This window comes from Bubalus kerabau, chromosome 9 (assembly GCF_029407905.1).
Source record: "Bubalus kerabau isolate K-KA32 ecotype Philippines breed swamp buffalo chromosome 9, PCC_UOA_SB_1v2, whole genome shotgun sequence".
NCBI lineage: Eukaryota > Metazoa > Chordata > Mammalia > Artiodactyla > Bovidae > Bubalus > Bubalus kerabau.
This window is the reverse complement of record NC_073632.1, coordinates 100,041,855-100,064,220: the sequence shown is the minus strand read 5'-3', so window position 1 is coordinate 100,064,220 and position 22,366 is coordinate 100,041,855. Positions and strand designations below refer to the sequence as shown.

Below are 22,366 nucleotides of genomic sequence, written 5' to 3'. Positions count from 1 at the left end.
CCTGGGTATAACCAGACCAGTGAAAGCAGTTTATGAATTGGTTTGCATGAGGAATTGGGAAGAAAGAGAAGGGAGATTTTGGAGGAAGTGGATAGGGAATGGGGTAGGAAGAGGAATTCAGGGGGTGAGAAAGAAAAACAGGGAAGAGAGGTAAGGACCAGGTGCCAGCAGCCACCAGAATCGGCCCTGAAGCTGGCAAGCTCTAACCCCATCCTCCCCCCGCCCCACTACGAAGGCCACCAGTCACCCGAGGCTGTGCCACTGGCCATGACGAAGGGACCAGCTCCTGGTAGCATTAGTTTAAACCCAACCGGGGCATGGCTAGGCTGTACATTTTATTCAAATGCCTGTGATGGTTTATATTTCCTCCATTCTTGCTTTGTATTTAAGATGAAAGTGAGACAGAAAAAACATGAATAATCTCAAAGTCAGTTAAAACTGGACTCTGTACTAAAAGACATCATGTCAGACAGACCACTCCTGAAAGGAGAGCTGACTGCTGCTGCTGCTGCTAAGTCGCTTCAGTCGTGTCCGACTGTGCGACCCCATAGACGGCAGCCCACGAGGCTTCCCCGTCCCTGGGATTCTCCAGGCAAGAACACTGGAGTGGGTTGCCATCTCCTTCTCCAATGCATGAAAGTGAAAAGTGCAAGTGAAGTCGCTCAGTTGTGTCTGACTCTTCGAGACCCCATGGACTGCAGCCCACCGGGATCCTCTGTCCATGGGATTTTCCAGGCAAGAGTGCTGGAGTGGGGTGCCATTGCCTTCTCCGGAGAGCTAAGAACCGTTAAAAACGCAGGAAAGGAATGTGACAAGCATTGGTGAGGATGTGGAGAAATGGGAGCCGTCGTACATTGCTGGTGGGAATAGGAAACGGGTGCAGAGTGGTCTGAGCACAACAGTCGGACTGCTCCGCAGAAAGCCAAACAGAGAATTACCACATGACCCAGCAATTCCACTCCGAGTGGCACACCCGAAAGAAGTGAGAACAAGCTCTGAAACAGATATTTGTATGGTAGTGTCACTGAAGCGTCACTCACAACAGCCTAATGGCGATCCAATCAGCAGATGAGTGGATAAACAAAATGTAGTGTATACATACAATGGAATATTAATTGGCCATAAAAGGAGTAACGTTCTGATACAGGCTACCACACGGAGCAACCTCAGAAACATTACGCAGAAACAAAAGGACAAATATTACATGACCACACTTCTATGTGGTAACCAGAACAGGCAAATGAGAAAGTATAATAGGGGTTACCATGGGATCAGTGGGTGGTATCAATAGGCAGTTATTGTCTAACAGGTACAGGGTTTCTACCTGGCAGGATGAAAAAGATCTGGAAATGGTGATGGCTTACACAACACCGTGAATGCACTTAATGCCACTGACATACACTTCAAAATGGCTATGACCGGAAACCGTCATATGTTTTGTGTATTTTACCACAACAAAAAGACAACATCCTTAAAATAACCTTCAGCAAAATAAAAGTAGTAAAGGAAAATTTTAGTAACTTCATGTGACCTTCAGAATACCTGAACACAGATTCTCCTTGTCAAACCACCCTCATGTATGAATGGCCACATTTGCCCTGCTCTTCAGTGGCATGTCAGAGGTCACACAGGAGGTCAGGCCCGAGTCAAGGGTTCCTACTAGAACTTCACTTTCAATAAAGAAGGAAACTATTTTCTTAAAAAAAAAAAAAAAAGTGTGTTGGCCATTGGACCTAGGGGTAGGATAACTCCATCTTTTTTCCCCCCACCTCAGGTGCAGGCAGGAATTAACACCTGCCTGCTATGTCCTTCTTTAAGATTTGGGACAGTCTTACCCTGAATGTCTGCTCCTTCTTCTCCCTGTGGGAAACCTGATCCAGTGTGCCATCAGTCTGACTCCTTTTCAGGCCAGTTGTGACATCGGGGACATTGCTGAAATCTGCATGAAAAGTGACAAAAACATAGGTGAGTTTGGCCATCTGCTCAGAATGGTAGTGACTAGCTTAAAGGCTCAGATAGACAAAGAGAGCAAAGGAAAAAATTAAAACCTAGAAGGCAGGACATCATGGTCCTCAGTGATACAGTAGTTAGCATATGCACAGCTGGGCTTCTGAAATAGACCTGGGCCCTGGCTAATGGAAGCAGCAACATCTGACTGTTTGGTCAAAGAAGGCCAATGACCAATCAAAACAATAACTTAAATGCCTGGCTGATTTTGTCAAACTTGATTGTTGTGCAAACTTCACTAAGTACTTTATATAAAGTGTTGCTCACTTCCCTTTATTTTTGGCTAAGTGATGGTAAAGGATAACTGGGCAAACCAGGGATGTAGCACGATAGATTCTTATTACAACCCACAACCTGCTCATTTGCAAGCATAATTGTTCTTTTTCTGGCATCAACCACAATTGCAATGTAAACCGAAAGTCCCAAGAGAAACAGCAAATCTTGTTAACTTCCAGAGTCAGGGTTAAGAAATAATATAAAAGGTTGGGTTAAGAAATGATATAAAAGGTTAAGCAGAGTATGTGGTTTTCCAATCTGCACTTATACATGTACACTATTTTCAACAGTTGTTTCCAGGGGCTCTCAAATTAAACTCAAGAAAGATGAAACGACCAGCTTCTATCAAAACCACACATAGGTTTTCATTCTAATTTTTGTATTTAGTAGATTTTTCCCTCAAGTAGGCAAAACCACATGGTTTCCGATTCTAGTTAACTATAACAAGCCATCACACTCATACCTGTCTGAGTTGATCTAGGCATAAAAGACAGGGACAGACACTGGCAAACCATCCAGCATGTGGGGGGCAAGGACAGTGGGCTCTAGTAGACTTTTAGAAGCTATGGGAGCCCTAGGAGGTTGATGGAACTCATGGATGGAAATGCTGGTCCGTGATCCAGGCTGATATTACCAATCACTACACAAGAAGAGACCTAAAGAAAATGTCTTAATGGTCTACAGAATTCTAGAGCTCTTATTTCTTCTTCCTTTTACTTCTTCCAACACCCCGACCCCACCCAGAAAAGGACCACATTGTCTAAGCCACACTTCATTGTTGTTGGCTGTACAGTAAGTTAGCCCCATAATGCAGTGCTGATCACAAAAGCATGAGCCATCCCCGAGCAAATTTTAGGAAGCAACAACAGATGGGAATACCAAACTCACCTCTCCAGGCCCCTAACACCACACCAGAGAACAGTCCACTCACCAACAGGCTGACCACGTGAGAAGCAAGGTCAGACTCGAGACCAAAAGTGATGAACCACTAGCCCTCTACCACTGAGGCTGCTACATGCACCTCTGTGTAAGGAAGACCAACCAACAGAAAACAGGCCACATTCCTCTGTATTCAGCACAAATGCACCTCTCCATCCATGCATTCAACACGCACTTTCTGAGAACAGGCTCTTTTCCAGGCACTGTGCAAGGTGCTGGATATACAAAGATGATGAGACGCAGTCCCTGCTCTCAGGATGTGCTTCTGATGCCGGAGGAGGGGTAGACAGAAACATAAGCACAGCAAACTACCAGAGATGACGTGAGAAGAAGCCACACGGGGCCGAGTAGGGCCACTCTGGGAGGAAGTTAATTCTCCCTGGGGCCCTAACAGCGTTCAGAGCAAAGCAGACACTTCAGCCAAGTCTTAAGAGGGGGATAGTGGGGGGCAGGGAGGGGAAGGTAGTCCAAGGGTAGAGGAATTGAATGGAAGGCAGGACTTGGGCAGAAAAACAGGCCAGAAGTCACAGCAGCAGAGAGGGAACGAGGAAGAAGGATCCAAATGAATGCAGAATAGCATGAACACACGGAAGTCAACTGAACAGAGAGTCTGTGCAAGTCAACTCCACGGGTCTCCTCTTCGCCACCTATTTCATGAAAGGATATGCAGACAAGGAAGGCATGAAGGCAGAGTGTGGCTTTCATGTCTCAGGTGACAGGGTGGCTGGGCACAGGATGGGGCAGGAGTGGGCAACCCAAGATTGGCTTTGCCAGAGCTGAATCTGAGATGCACGTGGACCATCCAGTGCCTCACACCCAGGTGTCTGGTAGTGCAAGAAAGGTCTACACAGGAATGTGGCTTTGGAGCCATCATCATGCACTTGGCTGTGAGACCACAGGGATGGATGGCGCTCCCTGGGGACAATGTGCAGAGTGGGACAAGAACAGGACCAAGGAGAGAACCCTGGAACCACCAAGGCAGTGTGCACAGGGGAGGAGAACTCTTTCTTTAGAGAGAAGTCACAGAGAAGTACAAGGGAATCAAGAGCAATGTCACAGACGCCATGAGATAAAAATGTACATTACCTAGGCAACAGAGTCAAATTTGCTTTATGTCTGCCTTTATCTTAAAAATAAAAAGCTCCAATATTTCCAAAGAGTTGTATTAAATACAGGACACACAATCAATGCATTTATCCATGATGACGATTTCTACAGCACCTACTCTGTGTCAGGTATGCACTAAGTTCTGGGGACACAAAGATGAAGGTGACCTCAAGTCCCCTGAAGATCTCAGAGACATCATGGCCACAAGGAGCCTTGGAGCCCCGAGGCGCCAGATGGATGCTGGAGAAAATAACACCCATGATGTCAAAGGCGGGTGCCAAGTTTGAGTTCTGAGTCATCTCTTCAACATATTCACAAAATTTTGGAACTTAGATGCTAGAAACTCCCAGAACCACCTTTTATTTCTTACAAAGGCAAAGTGCTTACCCACTAACAGAACATATTTCATGCCCTTCCTCTCCAAACCCAGCCCATCCCAGGACAAAAGGCTTTACTATGAATCAGAGGTGCCGCTTAATTGCATGGAGCCCCTGGGTGCAGCTGGCATCCTCTCTGAGGCAAGACCTGGACAGGAAGGATCATAGGATCCAGTTCTCACCAAGGCTGGACCCTGGGATCCCAGAGGAGGACACAGGTCTGCCAAGACAGGAAGTCTCGGAGCTGTTCCGCTGCCCAAATTGCAAGAGGGTGACTGGTATCTGGATCCACAGAATCTCTGGGGTGACTGACTCCTTCTCCAGCCCCCCCGACAATGAGCCAGCTCTGTCCTGGAGGTGACGAAGCACGAGGAAGCCCAGCTTGACAGTGTCCTCCACCTTGGATCTGGGTCCAGGAGCCTCCTATTTCAACTGAACCTGGGTCCCTGTCTGTTAAAAAAAAAAAAAAAAAAAAAAGGCAGCATGCCCTTGGTATTCTGACTAGAGGAGAAATGAGAACAAAGTAAGTTCTGGAAGAAGAACAGACTGGCTAAAAAGAAGTGTAGGCCGGTACAATTCAAACGCTGATTTACAAAGTGGTTTTAAACAGGCACCGTGCTGACATCCTGTCCTGGGTGCCAAACGCCTATGTATAGCCCCACTTACACTCTGCCCACGGCCTGAGCACCAGCTGCTAAAGTGAGTAAATATATCCTTCCCCTCCCAGCCAAAAATGGGCTCCCCACCTTGGGAGAGCCTCCGTACGGTCCTGCCCCCTTGACACTGTGTTGGACCACTGGATCCCTGTCACAGAACCCCAGGCACGTGCTTCCTGCCCACCCCAGGCTCTGCCGCTGCAGAACAGATGTTCAGACGCACTGCAGAAGAGTCCTTAGCCAATGTGGTTGTAAATAATGAAAGATAACCAAGTTGCAAACTTAAGTCAAGACATTTATTTATAACCAGTAAATACACTCTTTTGTTTTTCTCACCTTATTCCCTGTGGAAATTAATAATTTGGGGTGAGGCCTAGCAATTCAAAATATCTAACATCTGGTGCTGGAGAAGCCTCTTGAGAGTCCCTTGGACAGCAAGATCAAACCAGTCATTTCTAAAGGAAATCAACCCTGACTATTCATTGGAAGGACTGATGCTGAAGCTCCAATATTTTGGCCACCTGATGAGAAGGAGCCGACCCATTGGAAAAGACCCTGATGCTGGGAAAGATTGAAGGCAGGAGGAGAAGCGGACAAGAGAGGATGAGATGGTTGGATGGCATGACTGACTGAATGGATGTGAGTTTGTGCAAATTCGGGGAGACACTGAAGGACAGAGAAGCTTGGCATGCTGCAGTCCATGGGGTCACAAAGAGTCAGACATGACTTAGTGACTAAACAACAACATCTAATTGGCTGACATGAGCTTCTGCTCAACGGTGAGCAGAGATGTCTCAAGTCTTAGGATCCATTCCTCCGTGTGTACCACGAGTTCCATTTATTCATTCCCTGGTCAGATGGGCACTGCACGTCCGTGGGGCACCAGGCCCTATGTCAGGTGTGGCACACGAGCCCAGCCTCAGACACCTCTCTCTTAAAAACACACATTTTTAGAGAGTAATGACATCCTGGGCAGGCTATACCAGGAGTTGACTGTCCCCTGCTTTCTTGCACTCTCTATCGTGTCTGTGGGGGACTGAGGGAAACATGGGACTTCAGGTATGAGACCCCTGGAAACTCAGTATCTTCCAGTTCTGAGCATCAGTACAGACCCCACAGGTAACACAGTCAGCCAAGTAACTGGCAACCCCAAACTCTTTACAATAAAGGGCAAAAACCTGTGTTCAATAACATCCTGGGTACCTACTTCAAATCAGAAACGTTAGGGCTTCCCTGGTGGCTCAATGGTGAAGAGTCCAGCTGCCGATGCAGGAGACAGGGGTTTGATCCCTGGTCCAGGAAGACTCCACATGCTGTAGAGCAACTAAGCTTGTGCATCACAACTACTGAGCCTCTGTTCTTGAGTCCGAGAACCGCAACCACTGAGCCCACGTGCCGCAACTACTCTAGTCTGAACGCTCCCGAGCCTGTGCTCCGCAGCAAGAGGAGACACAGCCGTGAGCAGCCCGTGCCCCACAACTGCAGAGTAGCCCCACTCGCTGCAACCAGAGAAGAGACTGTGCAGCGATGAAGACCCAGCACAGCCAAATACATACCTTATTTAAAAAAACAGAAACATTGGAATAAATGTTAAAGTTAAGGTCACTTCGCCCACTCGGCTTGTAATGTGAATTCCAAGTTTACGTTTCCATCACTTCCAAATCGAGTTGAACAGTTAATATGCAGGAGTGTGGGCTTGGCCATTCACTTCCCCTGGGCCCTTAAGAAACAATAAGCTATCCGGGTACTAACTCTGATGTGCACAAAGGGGACTCTCATGAAACGGGTGGCACCGGGGGCCAGGAGGAGGGCTTGGGGGTCTTGTGGGTGCGGGGGTCCCTGCCAATCTCTCCAGCTGTTTACTCCCTCCAGGAACCTTCACTCTGCTCAGCTGGCAACCAGGATGTCGGCTCATATGACTGATGCCTCCCCACCAGTCTGGTCTTGCCGGCTGCCTCCTCCTTACCCAACCAGGCAACAAGTTCCTCCCAGTCTCTGACACCCACCCAGGTGGCTGTCAGCAGCGCCCAGAGACACCCGGCGGCTCCCGGCTGTAGGAGAGTGGGCGAGGTGCTCTGCCCAGGCCTCAGCTGGTTCCCAGAAAAGAGAGATCCAGAAAGTCTGAGCAGGGCGCCTGCATTCTCAGGAACAGCAACTCTAAGAGGAATCGAGTTAAAAACTCAGTATTATATCAATCCCAAGGCCAGAAATAAACTCACATGAGAGGAGAACATTTGTTTTCCCCTGTTTAATACAATAAGACTTAAAAAAAAGAATTAATGGTAGTCATAGCATCAGGACAAGCTCTGCTTTGGTTTGTGGGCTGAGGAGTGATTTGAAGGAGATTGAAAGGATAAGCAATGAGAATGGGAATTATTTCTAAACTGTGCTTTTTGTGCTTGAAAGCATATTATATACTGATTCTCATTTCTCAAGCTCCAAAGCCCCCCTTTTGATAATACATACTTCTACTATATTGAAATAAAATTCTCTAACATAGGCTACGCCCACATCTAATTTCACAAAAAAATAATAAATGCCTTAACAGTAACATAAGAAGTAATTCCCTGGTGGCTCAGTGGTTAGGACTCTGTTGCCACTGCCCAAGTGTGTGGGTTCAATTCCTTGTCAGGGACTAAGATCCCAGAAGCTACTCAGCAAGGCCAATAACAACAACAAAGGAAATTCCCTGGTGGTCCAGTGGTTAAGAATCTTCCTTCCAATGCAGGGAATGCAGGTGCGATCCCTGCTTGGGGAACTAAGATCCCACGTGCGTGCGTGCATGCTAAGTCACTTTGGTTGCATCCAGCTCTTTGTGACCCCATGGACTGCAGCCCGCCAGGCTCCTCTATCCATGGGATTCTCCAGGCAAGAATACTAGAGTGGTTTGCCACGTCCTCCTCCAGGGGATCGTCCCGATCCAACAATGGAACTTGCGTCTCTTCTGTCTCCTGCATTGGCAAGTGCATTCTTTACTCCTAGCAACACCTGGGAAGCCCAAGGTCCCACATGCCATGGGGCAACTGAGCCCCCATGCCACCCAGTGAAATTAAAAAAAAACAAAAACATCCACCACAAGGGAAAAAAATTAATGGAAAGTAACATAATTTTGTTTAAATACATGTCTCAATATGTAAATGCTTGGACACAACCACTCTAGCAGCTGTGATGAAGCTGTGAGAAGCCTGCCCACAGAGATTCACAGGGAACGTCTCCACTTCATCAAAGACCAATGGCAGCATGTCTTGGTGGAGATTTAAATGCCTGTAGGGCACTACCAACTAGATTCCTCTAGCTGTGGCATGGGGCTTTAGTTGCCCCATGGCATGTGGGGCCTTGGGCTTCCTAGGCGGTGCTAGTGGTAAAGAACCCACTTGTCAATGCAGGAGATGTAAGAGACGGAGGTTCCATCCTTGGGTTGGGAAGATCCCCTGGAGGAGGGCATGGCAAACCGCTCCAGTATTCTTGCCGGGAGAATCCCATGGACCTGATTTTTCCAAGCGGGCAAAAACTCTTGACAAAGTTCTGAACAAAACAAAGGTCAAACTTCCCTTGATGTACTGAGGTGTTGCACTCCTAGAAAATTCAAAGTACCCACAGTACCCTACGGAGAAGGCAATGGCACCCCACTCCAGTACTCTTGCCTGGAAAATCCCATGGATGGAGGAGCCTGGAAGACTGTAATCCATGGGGTCGCTGAAGGTCGGACATGACTGAGCGACTTCACTTTCATTTTTCACTTTCATGCACTGGAGAAGGAAATGTCAACCCACTCCAGTGTTCTTGCCTGGAGAATCCCAAGGATTTTCCCAAGGGGGAGCCTGGTGGGCTGCCGTCTATGGGGTCGCACAGAGTCAGACACGACTGAAGCGACTTAGCAGCAGCAGCACAGTACCCTATAGCTGTGGGGAAGAAATAATCTGTGTCCGTTTGTAAAATGGACCTGGTTCGTGTGGTTCTCACCATGTGAATGTCCAGGAGCTCGTCTCTGCAGAGGGAACGGCTGATCTGAACAGGCAGGACATCCTGTACCACAACCCCAAGCAGTAAAAAGCACCTTCCTCCAGTTCATATGAAAACCAAAAACAGACCCATACGCTTACAAAATATCACTGATGGGCAGTGCCTTGATGGCTGAGAACTGCCCTTGCCTCTCTCCATGCCTCGGACTTCAACTTCACCTCTGGGAGGGTCAGTGACATCAGAGAATACCACCTCTACCGAAAACCACACAGTCCACAGCCAGTGCAAAGGGAATGCTAGCTCCTCACTTTCTTAAGAAAGAGGACATACACGCACTAGAGCAATTTAAAGGACAGCACTCTGATAAATAATGTAGAATATTTAACTGGGATTTTCATCTTGGGATCAAAAATGTCTTGTTTGATTAATCATTAGCCCTTCGACTTGCTCTGAGTTGAAAACTACAGAACGATAATCTTCTATGAAGATGATGGAAAGAAAAATATCTAAAAAATAATATCAAAGAAGTTACAAGTAAATAATAAATGGTTTAATCAAGTTTTCAACCACAGAATCTCCTGTGGCATGAAAGCTGTACATCCTTGACATTTAACAGTTTTATCTCTACATTCATCTCTCGGTATCAGAGGGGGGCCAGTTCTAGGACCCTCAGGGAAATCAAATTCGAGGATGTTCAAGTCCTTCACAGCACAGAATAGTTATTTTCCATCCATGGTTGATTAAATCAGAGGATTCAGAACTTACAAGTAAAGAGGGCCAACTGTAGTTACGTTCAGGCAACACAATTTGGTCTACAGCCACACCACCCATAATGTGCTCTATCTTGTCAGATATACAGCTTGTGTCAACTATATTCTTAATCTACTCAATTTATTCAGTTTCTCTATTCAGTTTCTCAGAATTTCTATTCTGTAATTTCATAAATGAACAGCTTATAAAGAATCAATGAATTTTACATCAAAAAGAATCTTAAAAAGTATCCAATTCCTTCATCTTATTTTCATCTTATCCCATATCTTGTTATTTAAAACACCATGAGTGCCTACCATTTTAGGAAAAGGTAAAGATTTTGGTAAATGAAGGCTGCCAGTAGAAGGAAACAGCATTTCGTAAATTCAAAATTACACTATTTTTTCAGTTCTCCAAGCTTCACCCACTATATAAAATTCTAAACTAACGTTTTCAACACACATTGAGCATCGACTTCATTTGCACAGAAAAGCTTAACGTCTCTCACTTTTTAATTTCAACTTGCAGGCTTTGTATACCATTCATCATTTTTAATTAACTCAGATTTCCCTACATTTTGCTCATGCTTCTACTTAAAAATGCAATGGTTTGCGACATCTCTCATTAATGATATTGATGTGCACTGTCATTCGGGCAAATATTAATCGTCATCGATCAGTGAAAGACAATGAAATCAAACCATTTAAATAAAAAACAGAAGGACTATACAGTGAGAGAAAAAAATAGCTATATTTGTTGACTATATTCAAAGGCTAGTGAAGTCCTAACCTGCACCATTAACAAACAGATCACTATTACTTTATGTTCTTCTGACAAAGATAAAAAATAATCTACTTTTCAGAAGGTATCTGGGACTCTACATTTCTTTATTGTTATTATTCTTGTGTCAAGGAAATTCAAGGCAGCAGTTTGAATATCATCATTAAGCTTGTAGAGAAGGAAATTCTATCATAACAGAAATGCCATCCAGAAAAATGCAATTTCACAAATCTTCCAAGTGCACTTGACCTCAGGTCATTCCAATTGGTGACGTTCTTGACAATGCAAGGTCTCTGGTGATAAACAGAGAGAAGTAAATACTGGTACTAAATGTTTCTTAATAGCAGACTGCCATGATTTGATTCACTTATCTTGTGACAAATATTCTCAGCATCTGAAAGGACATTTAGAGGAACAGGACTGTGGCGGGTGTTTCCAAGGCAGGCATGTGCTGCAGGCCATGTCCATGTGCATTACAATGGGGTGGCTTCGGAGGCCTTCCTGGAGGAGGGGGAAGGAATGCAGGTGCGCCCATGCTCTGGTGCTCCAGGAGGCTATGGCTGGGGGAGAGGGAGGGGGGCCTTCCATGGCACATTATCCGGGTCCCTAATGGAAAGTACAAAGTCCATGGCAACAGGATCTTCAGCCAAAGTTTTTGTTCCACCAGAACCTGATCCCTGCAGAGCTGGGAGGACCACCCAGATGTCCCAGTTATATTCAGAGGCATGTAACAGACACTACATTTCTGATACTTAAAGAACTTTGATAAAGAAGTATGTAAGTTCAAAACCCTGACAAGATATTTAGCTGGAATTCAAGACCCTGAGGACTTCCCCAGTGGTCCAGTGGTTAAGAAGTCACCTGCCAAGGCAGGTAACACAGGTCTGATCTCTAGTCTGGGGAGATTCCACATGCCATGGGGCAACAAAGCCCACATACCCTTCAACTACTGAAACCTGAGCGCCCAGAGCTTGTGCTCTGCCACAAGAGAAGCCACCGCAGTGAGAGGCCCGAGCAACTGGCGAGCAGCCCCCACTTGCTGTGACTAGAGAAAGCCCATGCGAAGCAGTGAAGACCCAGGGCAGCCATAAATAAATAATTTACAAACTTAAAGACCCTGAAGAAGAATCCTAACAACAAATTACTCACAAGTTTCTACTGGGGGATGCGCTGTAAGAAAAAGGAAACCTGAAGATCACCTCTTACTGTACGGTAGGATTAAAGAGGGTTTAAAAAAAAAAAAAAATTTAAAAAAAAAAAAAAAAAAAAGAGGATTTTTTTTTTTTTTAATTTTATTTTATTTTTAAACTTTACATAACTGTATTAGATTTGCCAAATATCAAAATGAATCCGCCACAGGTTAAAGGATGACTGCTTCATGCAACAACATAAATAAAGCTAGAAAACATCATGCTAAACAAAAGGCAGACACAACAGGCTACATATTGTACAATTCCATTTCTGTGAAACAGCAGAATAGGCAAGTCCATGGAAACAGAAAGCAGAGAAGCAATTGTGGAGGGCTGGGAGGAGCAGAGAGGAGGGGAGACTGCTGATGGGCACAAGAGTTTCTTTTCTTTCCTTTTTATTTATTTTTTTTTTGTGGTGATGAAAATGTTGTGAAATTAGATAGTGGTCACAGCTGCAGAACTCTGTCAATATACTAAAAACCGTTAGTCATTTGTACACTTTCAGAGCTGACTTTTATGGTATATGAATTATACTTAGCTTTTTTAAAAGGTAAAAATGTCAGTGCAGATTTTACAGGAGAGAAATTAGTTACAGGAAAACGCCACCATAAGTAGGCTTCAAAGAACCAAGTCACATGAAATATACACTTGCATTGCTACAAGGTGAATGAAAATCAGTGTGAATTATAGAAAGAGACAGGGGGAGAAATAGGAAGGAAGGAAGAAAAGTGTAAGAACAAAGATTAGTAAGATGATTACTAAACCATCGAGCTTTCCTTGCACTGAACAAGCCCCAAATGATCACAAGGCAGTTAATTCCTAATTGCAAGCCCAAGCCCCCAGATAAGAACCCAGATAAGGAGGCAAGGGCCGTTATCAATCCAGTTACATCTAAATTTGCTTTACTGCAGGATATATTATTATTGGGTTTTACTCCATGCGTGTTAATAGAGGAATATTTAAAAGGGGGGGGGGGAAGTGGTTAAAATCCTGTTCCCCTACATGGAGGGGAAAAAAAACAAGAAGAAACAGTTCTCTCCCAAGGTCATTGATCGTGACCTTGCCCAAGTTACCAGCAACTTAATGTGTCTCTGTGCCTTGACTTACCCAGCTGTGAAAGTAAAAGGCTAATAACACGTCTCTGCTACATAGGGTGATGTAAGGGGTAATTAGTGCTCTTAAGGTTCTTGGTGATCTTTATATTCGAGACAGCCTGCTATTATGACGAAGCCTTAACAAACACCTTCTCTCCAGCAGTCAAGACCTGATTCTATTTAAAGACGTAATTTAATGAGATTTGTTGCAAAACCAAATGGAATGCTTGATCCATTACTTTGCTTTTTTCGCTTCATAAGCTTGTGTGATAAATGCACATTCCTATAATTGTTTAACTTGGTGCTTTAATCATATTAAATAACTGAATTTTTGAAAACGAAAAAATACTAAACTGTCTCATCCAATCCTTCACTTTTAGAGGCATTAGAAGATGAGGAATTAGAATAATATGCCCAAAGCCAAGCATGAGGGCTGGAGCTGCCCACCCTATGGGGACTGTGGTTCTTTATTTTTGTCTCTCTACCAGCGAACACAATGCTTGGCACATAAACACAATGCATCATCTTAGTGTTCTGCAGGTCAGGAAACTAAACTTGGTCACAGCAGGGCTGCATTCCACCAGCAGGTTTAAGGGGAGAGTGTTTCCAGGCCTTTTCCAGCTTCCAGAAGCCTCCTGCATTCCTCGGCTCACAAGCTTGCATCACTTCAACCTCTGCTGATGTCCTCACATCTCTACTTCTGACTCTCCACCTGCTCTGTTACAAAGACCCTGTGATGACTTCAGACCCATCCAAACAATCCAGGATAATCCCCCCATCTCCAGACCCTTAATTGAATCACACCTCTGAAGTCCCTTTTGCCAGGTAAGCTCCTTTTGCCCTATTCACAGAATCCGGAGGTAGACATTCCAAGGGGGCCTATTATTCTGTCTATCCCAACATGTATGAAGTAAAAACCAAGAAGAAAATTACCCCACCATGTCCCCCAACATTTAAGAGTCTCCAGGCCAGGATGAGAAAGACACAAGGGACAGTGATTACTTTGGGAGAGAAACTGGGTGGCCAAGGACACGGTGGGAGAAATTTCTCTTACTTGTTTAACTAACATCTACATGCCCATGTCTACATGACATGGCCAGGCACAGTCTCGTTGTTTCCAGCTATTAGTTCACCAAGCCCATAAAAATAGACTAGACTATTTTACCATTGTTAAAAACTCAGCATAGACAGCATAAGTGACTTGCACAACCAAATCCATCCAGTTAATAAATGGGTAAGCCTGGAGTCAAGGCTTGAGCCCAGGTTGTCTGGCTACTTGCTCTTAACTACCATTTCTAAACAGCTTAGAGGGACTCACCTATCACAATTTCTTTTTATCCTGCTGGAATTTCACACCATGCCCATATATATATTAAAGATCTGAAAAACTAAAGATATAGCCATGACAGAGCTGTCTCTAGAAGTGAGAGCTAAAAACGAGATGTCCATACTTGGTTCTTCCTGGGTCCAATTCCTTCCTAGGGAAGAATTAAGTCAGGAACATAATTCATTCGCAAAGAAGGGGAACAAAACTGGAAATGCAGACAAGCACCATTTGGCAATCAGTACTTGTAACATCCACAGGAAGGGTCAGACCTTTTTTTCCCCTCGTGTGTAACCGGCTATATAATGTTTCCTCTTTCCGATAACAGCTAACAGCTTCACAGAACTGCTGCCTCAACAGAGACCTGGCTCACTCTACATGCACAGGTGACTGCATTTGATCCAGACATTCCAAAGTCTCAAATGGCTATTTTAAAAGTGACGTATCTAACAGAAATTACATGCCCTGTTCTTTAGAGAAATTCTGTAGATTTAACCTGAAAAATGAATTTACATACCATGTTAGGAGAGAGAAAATAGGACTGGTTCTACTCAAAATGCTGGCAAATTTAATTTACCAGCTTCTCCCTCAGCTCCAACATTGTCTCATCCTCAGGGCTACAGGCACCTCCTCACCCCCAGCTGTCCTGATGCCAGGCTAGTCAAGCCTCTAAAGGGGATCTGCAAGGACCACACCATTAGTGGACATAGCCTTACAGTGCTGAGGAGTACTTTGCTTTTATAGGAACCAACAGTAATTCACTTGTTCTTTCTTTCCCCCCAAAACATTTATTTGAGTCTGTATTTTACAAGGGACTTCTGATCATTAAAAACAACACTGTGCGAGCCAAAGGAATGAAGTTCTAAGAGTGAAATAATAAAGCCAATATGCAGAAGGTAAGAGTATCTACTCTGGAAGGATTTCAAGCCACACTTTGGTGCTCCTTAAGTGACCAGACAAATGCTCTGTATTTTCTGTAAGGCAGGGAAAAGTAAGGCCAATACTTGCTCCTTTCTCCACTTACTTGCCATGATATATTTGTTATAAATTCCAGGAATTCAGGGTTTTATACAATCTGGTCGCAATAGACTTTACAATGTTATTTCCCATTCGCACAGAGCCAGGTGGTCTCTGCTCTGGGCTGTGTCCCAGGCCACACACTCTATGGAATGCCCTCCCAGCTCCCACCACACACCTCCCAGTCCACAAAATGCCCATCTGACCCATCTGAGTTTGGCACTCAGACCAGTCACCTTCCTCCAGTCCTCACACCTCTCTCTTTGGACTCCATTGCTCAAAATTAACAGAAGATCAGTGTTTGGAATTCCACCTCTGAACTGGACCTCTAAGTCTCTTCATTGAAAAGCTTTTTTTTTTTTTTTAACGTGAACTATTATCTAAAAGTATTGTACTTTTCCTACTCAACTATAAGCGCCTTGAGGGTAGAAAATAATGTCTGACTCATTGTTATATACCTGCAATGTTTTACGTTATTGTTTATTTGTTAAATAAACAAATGAATAAACGAATGAATGGATATGGGAAAATGAAAACAAATTCCCCAACAACATTAGGCTTTACAAGGAGATTAGCACCCAAGGACCCTAGTTACTGCTAACAGAAAGCTACATTGCTCACTCCCGCTAATGAAACTGAAAACTGTCTTCAGCACCATTGGAAGAAACTATGAACTCGGAGACCAAAGTTCTCTGTGTCCTGGTAAAATCAGTACTTCCCACTCAGATTTTTAAGAAAATTTTTACATGCACCCACCATCTTTAGAAACTTGAGTATGTTCTGACATCTGGGGATCTGGGGTGTCAGCCAGACAGACTTGGTAATAGTATTTTCACACACAAGCAGGGCATTTTCTGAGCTCAATATTGTTAGTCATCCTAAACCAGTCTATGGAAGCCGAAATGCCCTCACTCTCATAAACAGGAAATAAGCGGGTTTGCCACATCAGAGCTGGCTCTATAATTCTTCCCCTGGTGGAAAGCTGTATAACGGATACATACGTTCCCAGGGGCAATTCATTCCAAAGAGCAAATTTGCATCTAAGTGGCTTCTGGTAGCTTGACAGTCTACACTACTTATATCACAATTTAAAAAGGGACTGATTCAAAGTGGGGTGGGGAATTAAAAAAAGAGCCTCAGGCTGCAATTAGCTTCATCATCCTGTGAGAAGCATTGGCTGGGTTGACATTATCTACATGGAAGGAGGAAAATAGGTCTTTTCTATTTTGTCTCCTGTTAAATATACCCCAACCCTAATGAGGCCAAATGAATAGCTGTTTATAGATGGAGAATACATGAATGCCACATCAAGTTCAATGTTTACATAAAGACTTTATTCAGGAAGTCTATGCCCAATGAGACACTCTTATAAGCTAATGAAATGTTTCAAAAGATGGCACACACTGGAAAAGGGACTTTTCAATATAAATCAGAAACAGCAATAACAGGAAGCCAGTATCAACAGGGCTAGCATGTCCGATGACTTCAATGGTGGCCTTGTTGGCTCAAAAATAACAGTGACTTATCTGGGGAATTCCAGCGGTAAAACTAATTCTCTGTATAAGAAGTCTTCCCAGATGATATTACTGCTCAAGTCAAAAACAGCCTCTAGACATTTCTTCTCTCTCTCCCTCTACTGTGGATAACTAGAACAAAAATTCAAACCCTTACAGGCAGGAATCAAATGGTCATTCAACCCTAAGGATACAAAGGAACTTAGTACTGAGCACCCAATACTTCTTGGGGTATCCCTGCCCGTTCCACTCTACACAGCATCATGGGAGTATCACAGCAAATCCAGTGACTGATGGAAGTTCTCTAGTTCTCAGTGTATCAATCCACTGATTGGGGACTGTCTCCCAAGGGTGGGCTGAGACCCAATAAGGGGAACTAACAAACCAGTCTGCTGCCTCCTGAGTGTGCTGAGGACTGGCTCGGGGCTGGGGGCATAGGATCCCCGAATGAGAGAATACCAACACACAGGTACAAGTGCAGTCATTTGTTGGGAACTTTATATACATTTATCTCATTTAATCCTCAAGACCTGGGCACAGAGGGGTTCAGGAAAGCGGGGGGGGGGGGGGGAGGGGTCGTACTGCTCGGGAGCAGACCACATCCTTCAGGCCACTGGCCTTGGCAACGTGAGCAAGCCCTGGTCCAGCCTGAAGGGTGCTCTCTGGCCACAGGACCCAGGAATTTGAACTTCCACAAGGTCTTCAAGTGAGTCTTAAACCCTGTGAAGTCTGAGAACCACTTCCCTAAACACTATGCACATCGTGAGTCTCAAGAAGGCCACCAGGATGCTTCTTTTCTAGAAAAGCATGAAACCTGAACAGAAACTCTATTATTTCCCAAGTTTCATGGGACAGTCTCATGTCTATATGCATGCTAAGTCACTTCAGTCGTGTCTGACCTTTGCAACCCTATGGACCGTAGCCCAGGCTCCTCTGTCTATGGGATTCTCCAGGCAGGAATACTGGACTGGGTTGCCATGCCCTCCTCCAAGGAAATATTCCCAACCCAGGGATCAAATCCATATCTTGTATGTGTCCTGCATTGCCAGGCAGGTTCTTTACCACTAGTGCCCACTTGGGAAGCCTATATATATATATAGTTTTTTATTTTTTTCCCCAGCTCAAACCTGATCAAGAGACTAAAGCTAAATTTAGTACATAGATTCTGGATACCTGAATCACACCTCAAGTAGACAGGAAGTTCTGAACTCACGTTGCTTACCCCAGGGCCTCCCATATTTCAAGTACCCACAAAGGTTCAGTGAATATTCAGCCCAGACAGTTAAAATATACCCAGAACAGTTGCTTAGGGAGACTTCTTCCTCCACTTTCTGATGTTCTTTCAGTTTCCATTAACAAAAACAAAGGCAGGTCTTCCCTTCCAGAGAGCCCGCTGTGTGGTTTTTATTAACAAGCAGAAGACCGGTTTCTTGGGGAAACAAAACAGTTTCCTTTGAGTGCCAGGCTGCCTCTGGCAACACTGGGAGCAAGCAAAATTTAGGGAAAGGCAGACTCTGAAATGACCACTCTTCAGTAACACTCAAAGTTGTATGAAAAATTGTTTTTCAAAATCATTTAAACTACTTTATGTGTGTAATTTAAAAACTTAAGCATAAAAAGTGGGACTACTGTTTCCTAATTCATCACCAAGGCAAGTCAGAGACAGCGAGCTCACGGCAGGGAAGGGGACGGGAGACCCCGTGTTTAGACTTCCTGCCTCCAAGGAGCCAGGCTGGAGGTGCAGAGACTCAGACTGGCTCAAGCTCATGGTGGCCCCATGGGCCAAGATAAGCCTCGTCCTCCAGATGAGGAATCCAGGTTCAGAGTCCTCATTTGAGCTCCCCCAGATGCAGAGCCCAAGCCAAGTTATGGGTACAGAAGTTTATCTAGAAGGTGATCCCAGGAAGCCCAAGCGAGGGACAGCGGCCAGCGAGAGGGCCGAAAGCATGTGAAAGGCGTGAGATGAGAAACCGACTGCCCTTGTATCTGGAAGAACTGTGGGGTGCACCCCAGAACCGTCTCAGCAGGGGACAGGGAGGCTGGGGTATCATCCACCAACATCCACCCCTCCCTGGCTGAGCGCTGCCCCCAAGGTCACATAATCTGTAAAGGGCAGGCCCAAACTCAAGCCCAGATGGGGTGGGACTCAAAGCCTGAGTGCCTGTCACCTAGCCACTCAGCCCAGCCCCACTGCACCCCCATCACCATCACCCCAACCCCATCACCCCCACCCCACCCCCATCACCATCACCCCCATGCCACCCCCATCAGCCCCACCCCACCCCATCATCCCCACCCACCACCCCACCCTCATTACCCCACCACAACCCCATCACCCCCACCCCACCCCCCATCACCCCCACCTCACCCCCACCCCATCATCATCACCCCCACCCCACCCCCATCATTCCCACCCCCCCCCACCACCCCACCCCCATCATCAACCCCACCCCGATCACCGCACCACCCCCACCTTACACTTCCACAAACACGACTTCTCATGTCAGGCTCAGCTAACAGGTTGCCTCTTTTTTCTCCTCTCTCCCCTCCCTTAATTTCTTCTCCCCCAACCTTCAAAACAGACAGGCTTCCCTTGGAGACATTCACTCACAGGCATTTAACTTTCTTCACAGGCTACACAGCTACTTCAAAAAAGACAATAAACCAAGGGGGAAGGGTGGTGGAGGAGGGATGGATTGGGAGTCTGGGATTAGCAGATGTCCCTACTACCATACATAGGATGGATAATCAACAAACAGCTCAGGGAGCTGTACTCAGCATCCTGTGATAAACCATAAAGGAAAAGAACATAAGAAAGAAGGTACGTATGTATATGACTGAGTCACTTTGCTGTACCCCTGAGGCCAACATGGTATTGTAAATCCACTGTAATTCAATTTAAAAAATCAGAAATTGATGGGGGGGGGGGGGGAGGATAAGAAGAGATATTTGCTGCAGCCGTGGGGGCACCTGTGGCAAGACCAGGGTGGACAAGCACTGCCACAGTCTGGACACTCATTGGAAGGACGGATGCTGAGGCAGAAGCTTCAGCACTGGGTACCTGATGTGACGAGCCGACTCATTGGAAAAGACCCTGATGCTGGGAAAGATGAGGGCAGGAGAAGGGGGGTCACAGAGGATGAGACGGTTGGATGGCATCACCGACTCAATGGACATGAGTCTGAGTAAACTCCGGGAGATGGTGAAGGACAGGGAAGCCTGGCGTGCTGCAGTCCATGGGGTTGCAAAGAGTCGGACACGACTGAGCGACTGAACAACAACAGTCTGACCAAGCTAAGGCACCTGTGCACACAGACATGGGTGTCCTTAGTTACAAAGCTGTAGCCTGTAAGAATGGGTCCCTAGGACAGGTACTTAACAACCACCTAACATATCCAAGCCCTCTTCTTATGCTGTATCCTTGCACCAAAAGAAAAAGTAAAAAAACAAGATTAACTGACCTGCTTGATTTTCAACTGGTAGGGGAGCGGAAAAAAAGGAGTCAAATTTGGCCTCTTTTGCTGCTTTCTGTAGAAATTCATTCCGGCAAGTACCAAAAGTTTCATAGACTCCGCAGTGATTTCTTATTATGATAAAATACAGAAAGATATAACAGGCCGTGAATGCATCCCTCAAGAATAATGAGTCCAATGAATGGACACACCATGTCTTGTGTGGAACACTCAGGCCTGTAAAGCAGCCCAGGGGGACTTGAATTGCGTCCCTAATATAACCAGGTAATTAATTAGCTCCATCACATTTTTGGTTTTATGACACTGACTTTTATATGCCAATAGTCAATGTAATGGCATTTTAAATTGGAGGCAAATCTCTAGAGAGGAGGAAAAGGCAGTATATACCTTATTGAATCACAAATCTTAGCATCTGATGTTTTAATACCAAAATGACCTAATAAACCTGCTTTATAATTAAATCGATCTTAACAACTTCTGTGTTTTTTTATTCATTTTTGGTGATCATGCAGAGATTTCCATTAGAAATCTGTTATGATTGTAATTAAGAATAAAAATGACTGCATGTGCTTGTCATGCTCAGTCGCCTGCGGGGGCTTGGCAGGCTCCCTCCCAGGTACAGAAGGGACCACGGGCTTTCAGTGTGAGCTGGAGTCTCTCATTTACCAGACTGTAAAAATACAAAATGTGTACCAATAATAGGCCCAGGAAGTCAAACCTTCAAATAACTGCCTCAAATGGAAATCTCACCTTTAAAAAAGTAAACTGGCATACAATTTTTTCATTTTCAAAAAATGAAAAAATTACAAAATTTTAAAATTCATGACCTACGTGAAAAATTTGCCATTTATTGAAGAAGTTGTACTCAACCAAACAGATTAAGAACTGAATTGCATGAACTGTTCTTAGAACCCAATAAATGACTGCAAAATGCTTTTGCCTTACACTCAACTAAACAGAAAAAATCAACTTCGGCATTTATGTTGGCTTTTGCCTCCCTGAATAACCAAATAATTACAACTCTAAATATCATGGGTGATTTTTTTTTTTAAGACTGTAATTTTAAGGAATATTACTTTGTGCAAAAACAATTATTTTCTATTTTCACTAAAAGTGTTATAATTACTAAAATGCATGGAATTCTGTATCAAATCAGTTTGCTTGGCATCTGTGTTCTTCCCCTAAGAAATGAGAAAATATTCTTTGAACAGAGCTAAATAATCTCAGTTTGCAAGCAAACACAGCCTAAAAATATTATCTGGTGATACCAGCCGTGAAGAAAGGGAGAAATAACAGAACCTTACCATTTGCCGTATCCTTTTTAAAGTGATCCAGGAATTCCTCCAGAAGTTGGGACTGGTTAGGAGGGGGCAGCAGACCCTTCTGGTCCCGGGAGAACAGGTCACTATCTGACCAGGAAGAACACAGAGTCGCTTTTGTGTCCGGTGGCCTGGCAATCAGAGTGAGCCCAACACTCTTCTCAGAAAACAGAGCCTCCATCTGCTTGAGGTCAAGATCAGACACGGCTTCCCCATTTAAGGTCATGATTTCATTGCCCTTTCTCAGCCCTGAGAAGGAGGAAGGGGACACAGAGGAAGAAGAAAGAGAGATGACTGAGAGGAATATTTTAAGATGAAAGACGATTGCAAATTCGACCCTCTTAGTGTTCTCAAGGGCTCTTCTGTTGCTACCTTTAAAGATAGCGCCAAACCCTGTAATAATCAGATTCCACTGATAACAAATTTCAGCTCTCTCAAGACTAGCATTAGAAGAAATAGTTTAAGAGTCACTCAAATTAATTAGTCCTCTAAGTGATGTTCAACGTGTTGGGAAATAACCTTTGGTGTGTCTGTCTGCCTGGCTGGCCCTCACCGTCTCTTTCTCCATCTACCAGGACAC

General features: G+C 44.8%; 1 protein-coding gene across 15 annotated transcripts in view; it reads right to left on the bottom strand.

Moving 5' to 3' along the window:
• Positions 1-22,366, bottom strand: part of TIAM2 (TIAM Rac1 associated GEF 2) — a 234,038-nt gene that overhangs the window by 44,233 nt on the left and 167,439 nt on the right. For all 15 annotated transcript variants that reach the window (XM_055536045.1, XM_055536041.1, XM_055536039.1 and 12 more), the window contains 2 exons: positions 21,772-22,035; positions 1,836-1,939 (listed from right to left, as the gene is read on the bottom strand). In XM_055536045.1, the coding sequence (XP_055392020.1) occupies positions 1,836-1,939; positions 21,772-22,035 (368 nt within the window). The remainder of the gene's footprint in view (positions 1-1,835; positions 1,940-21,771; positions 22,036-22,366) is intronic.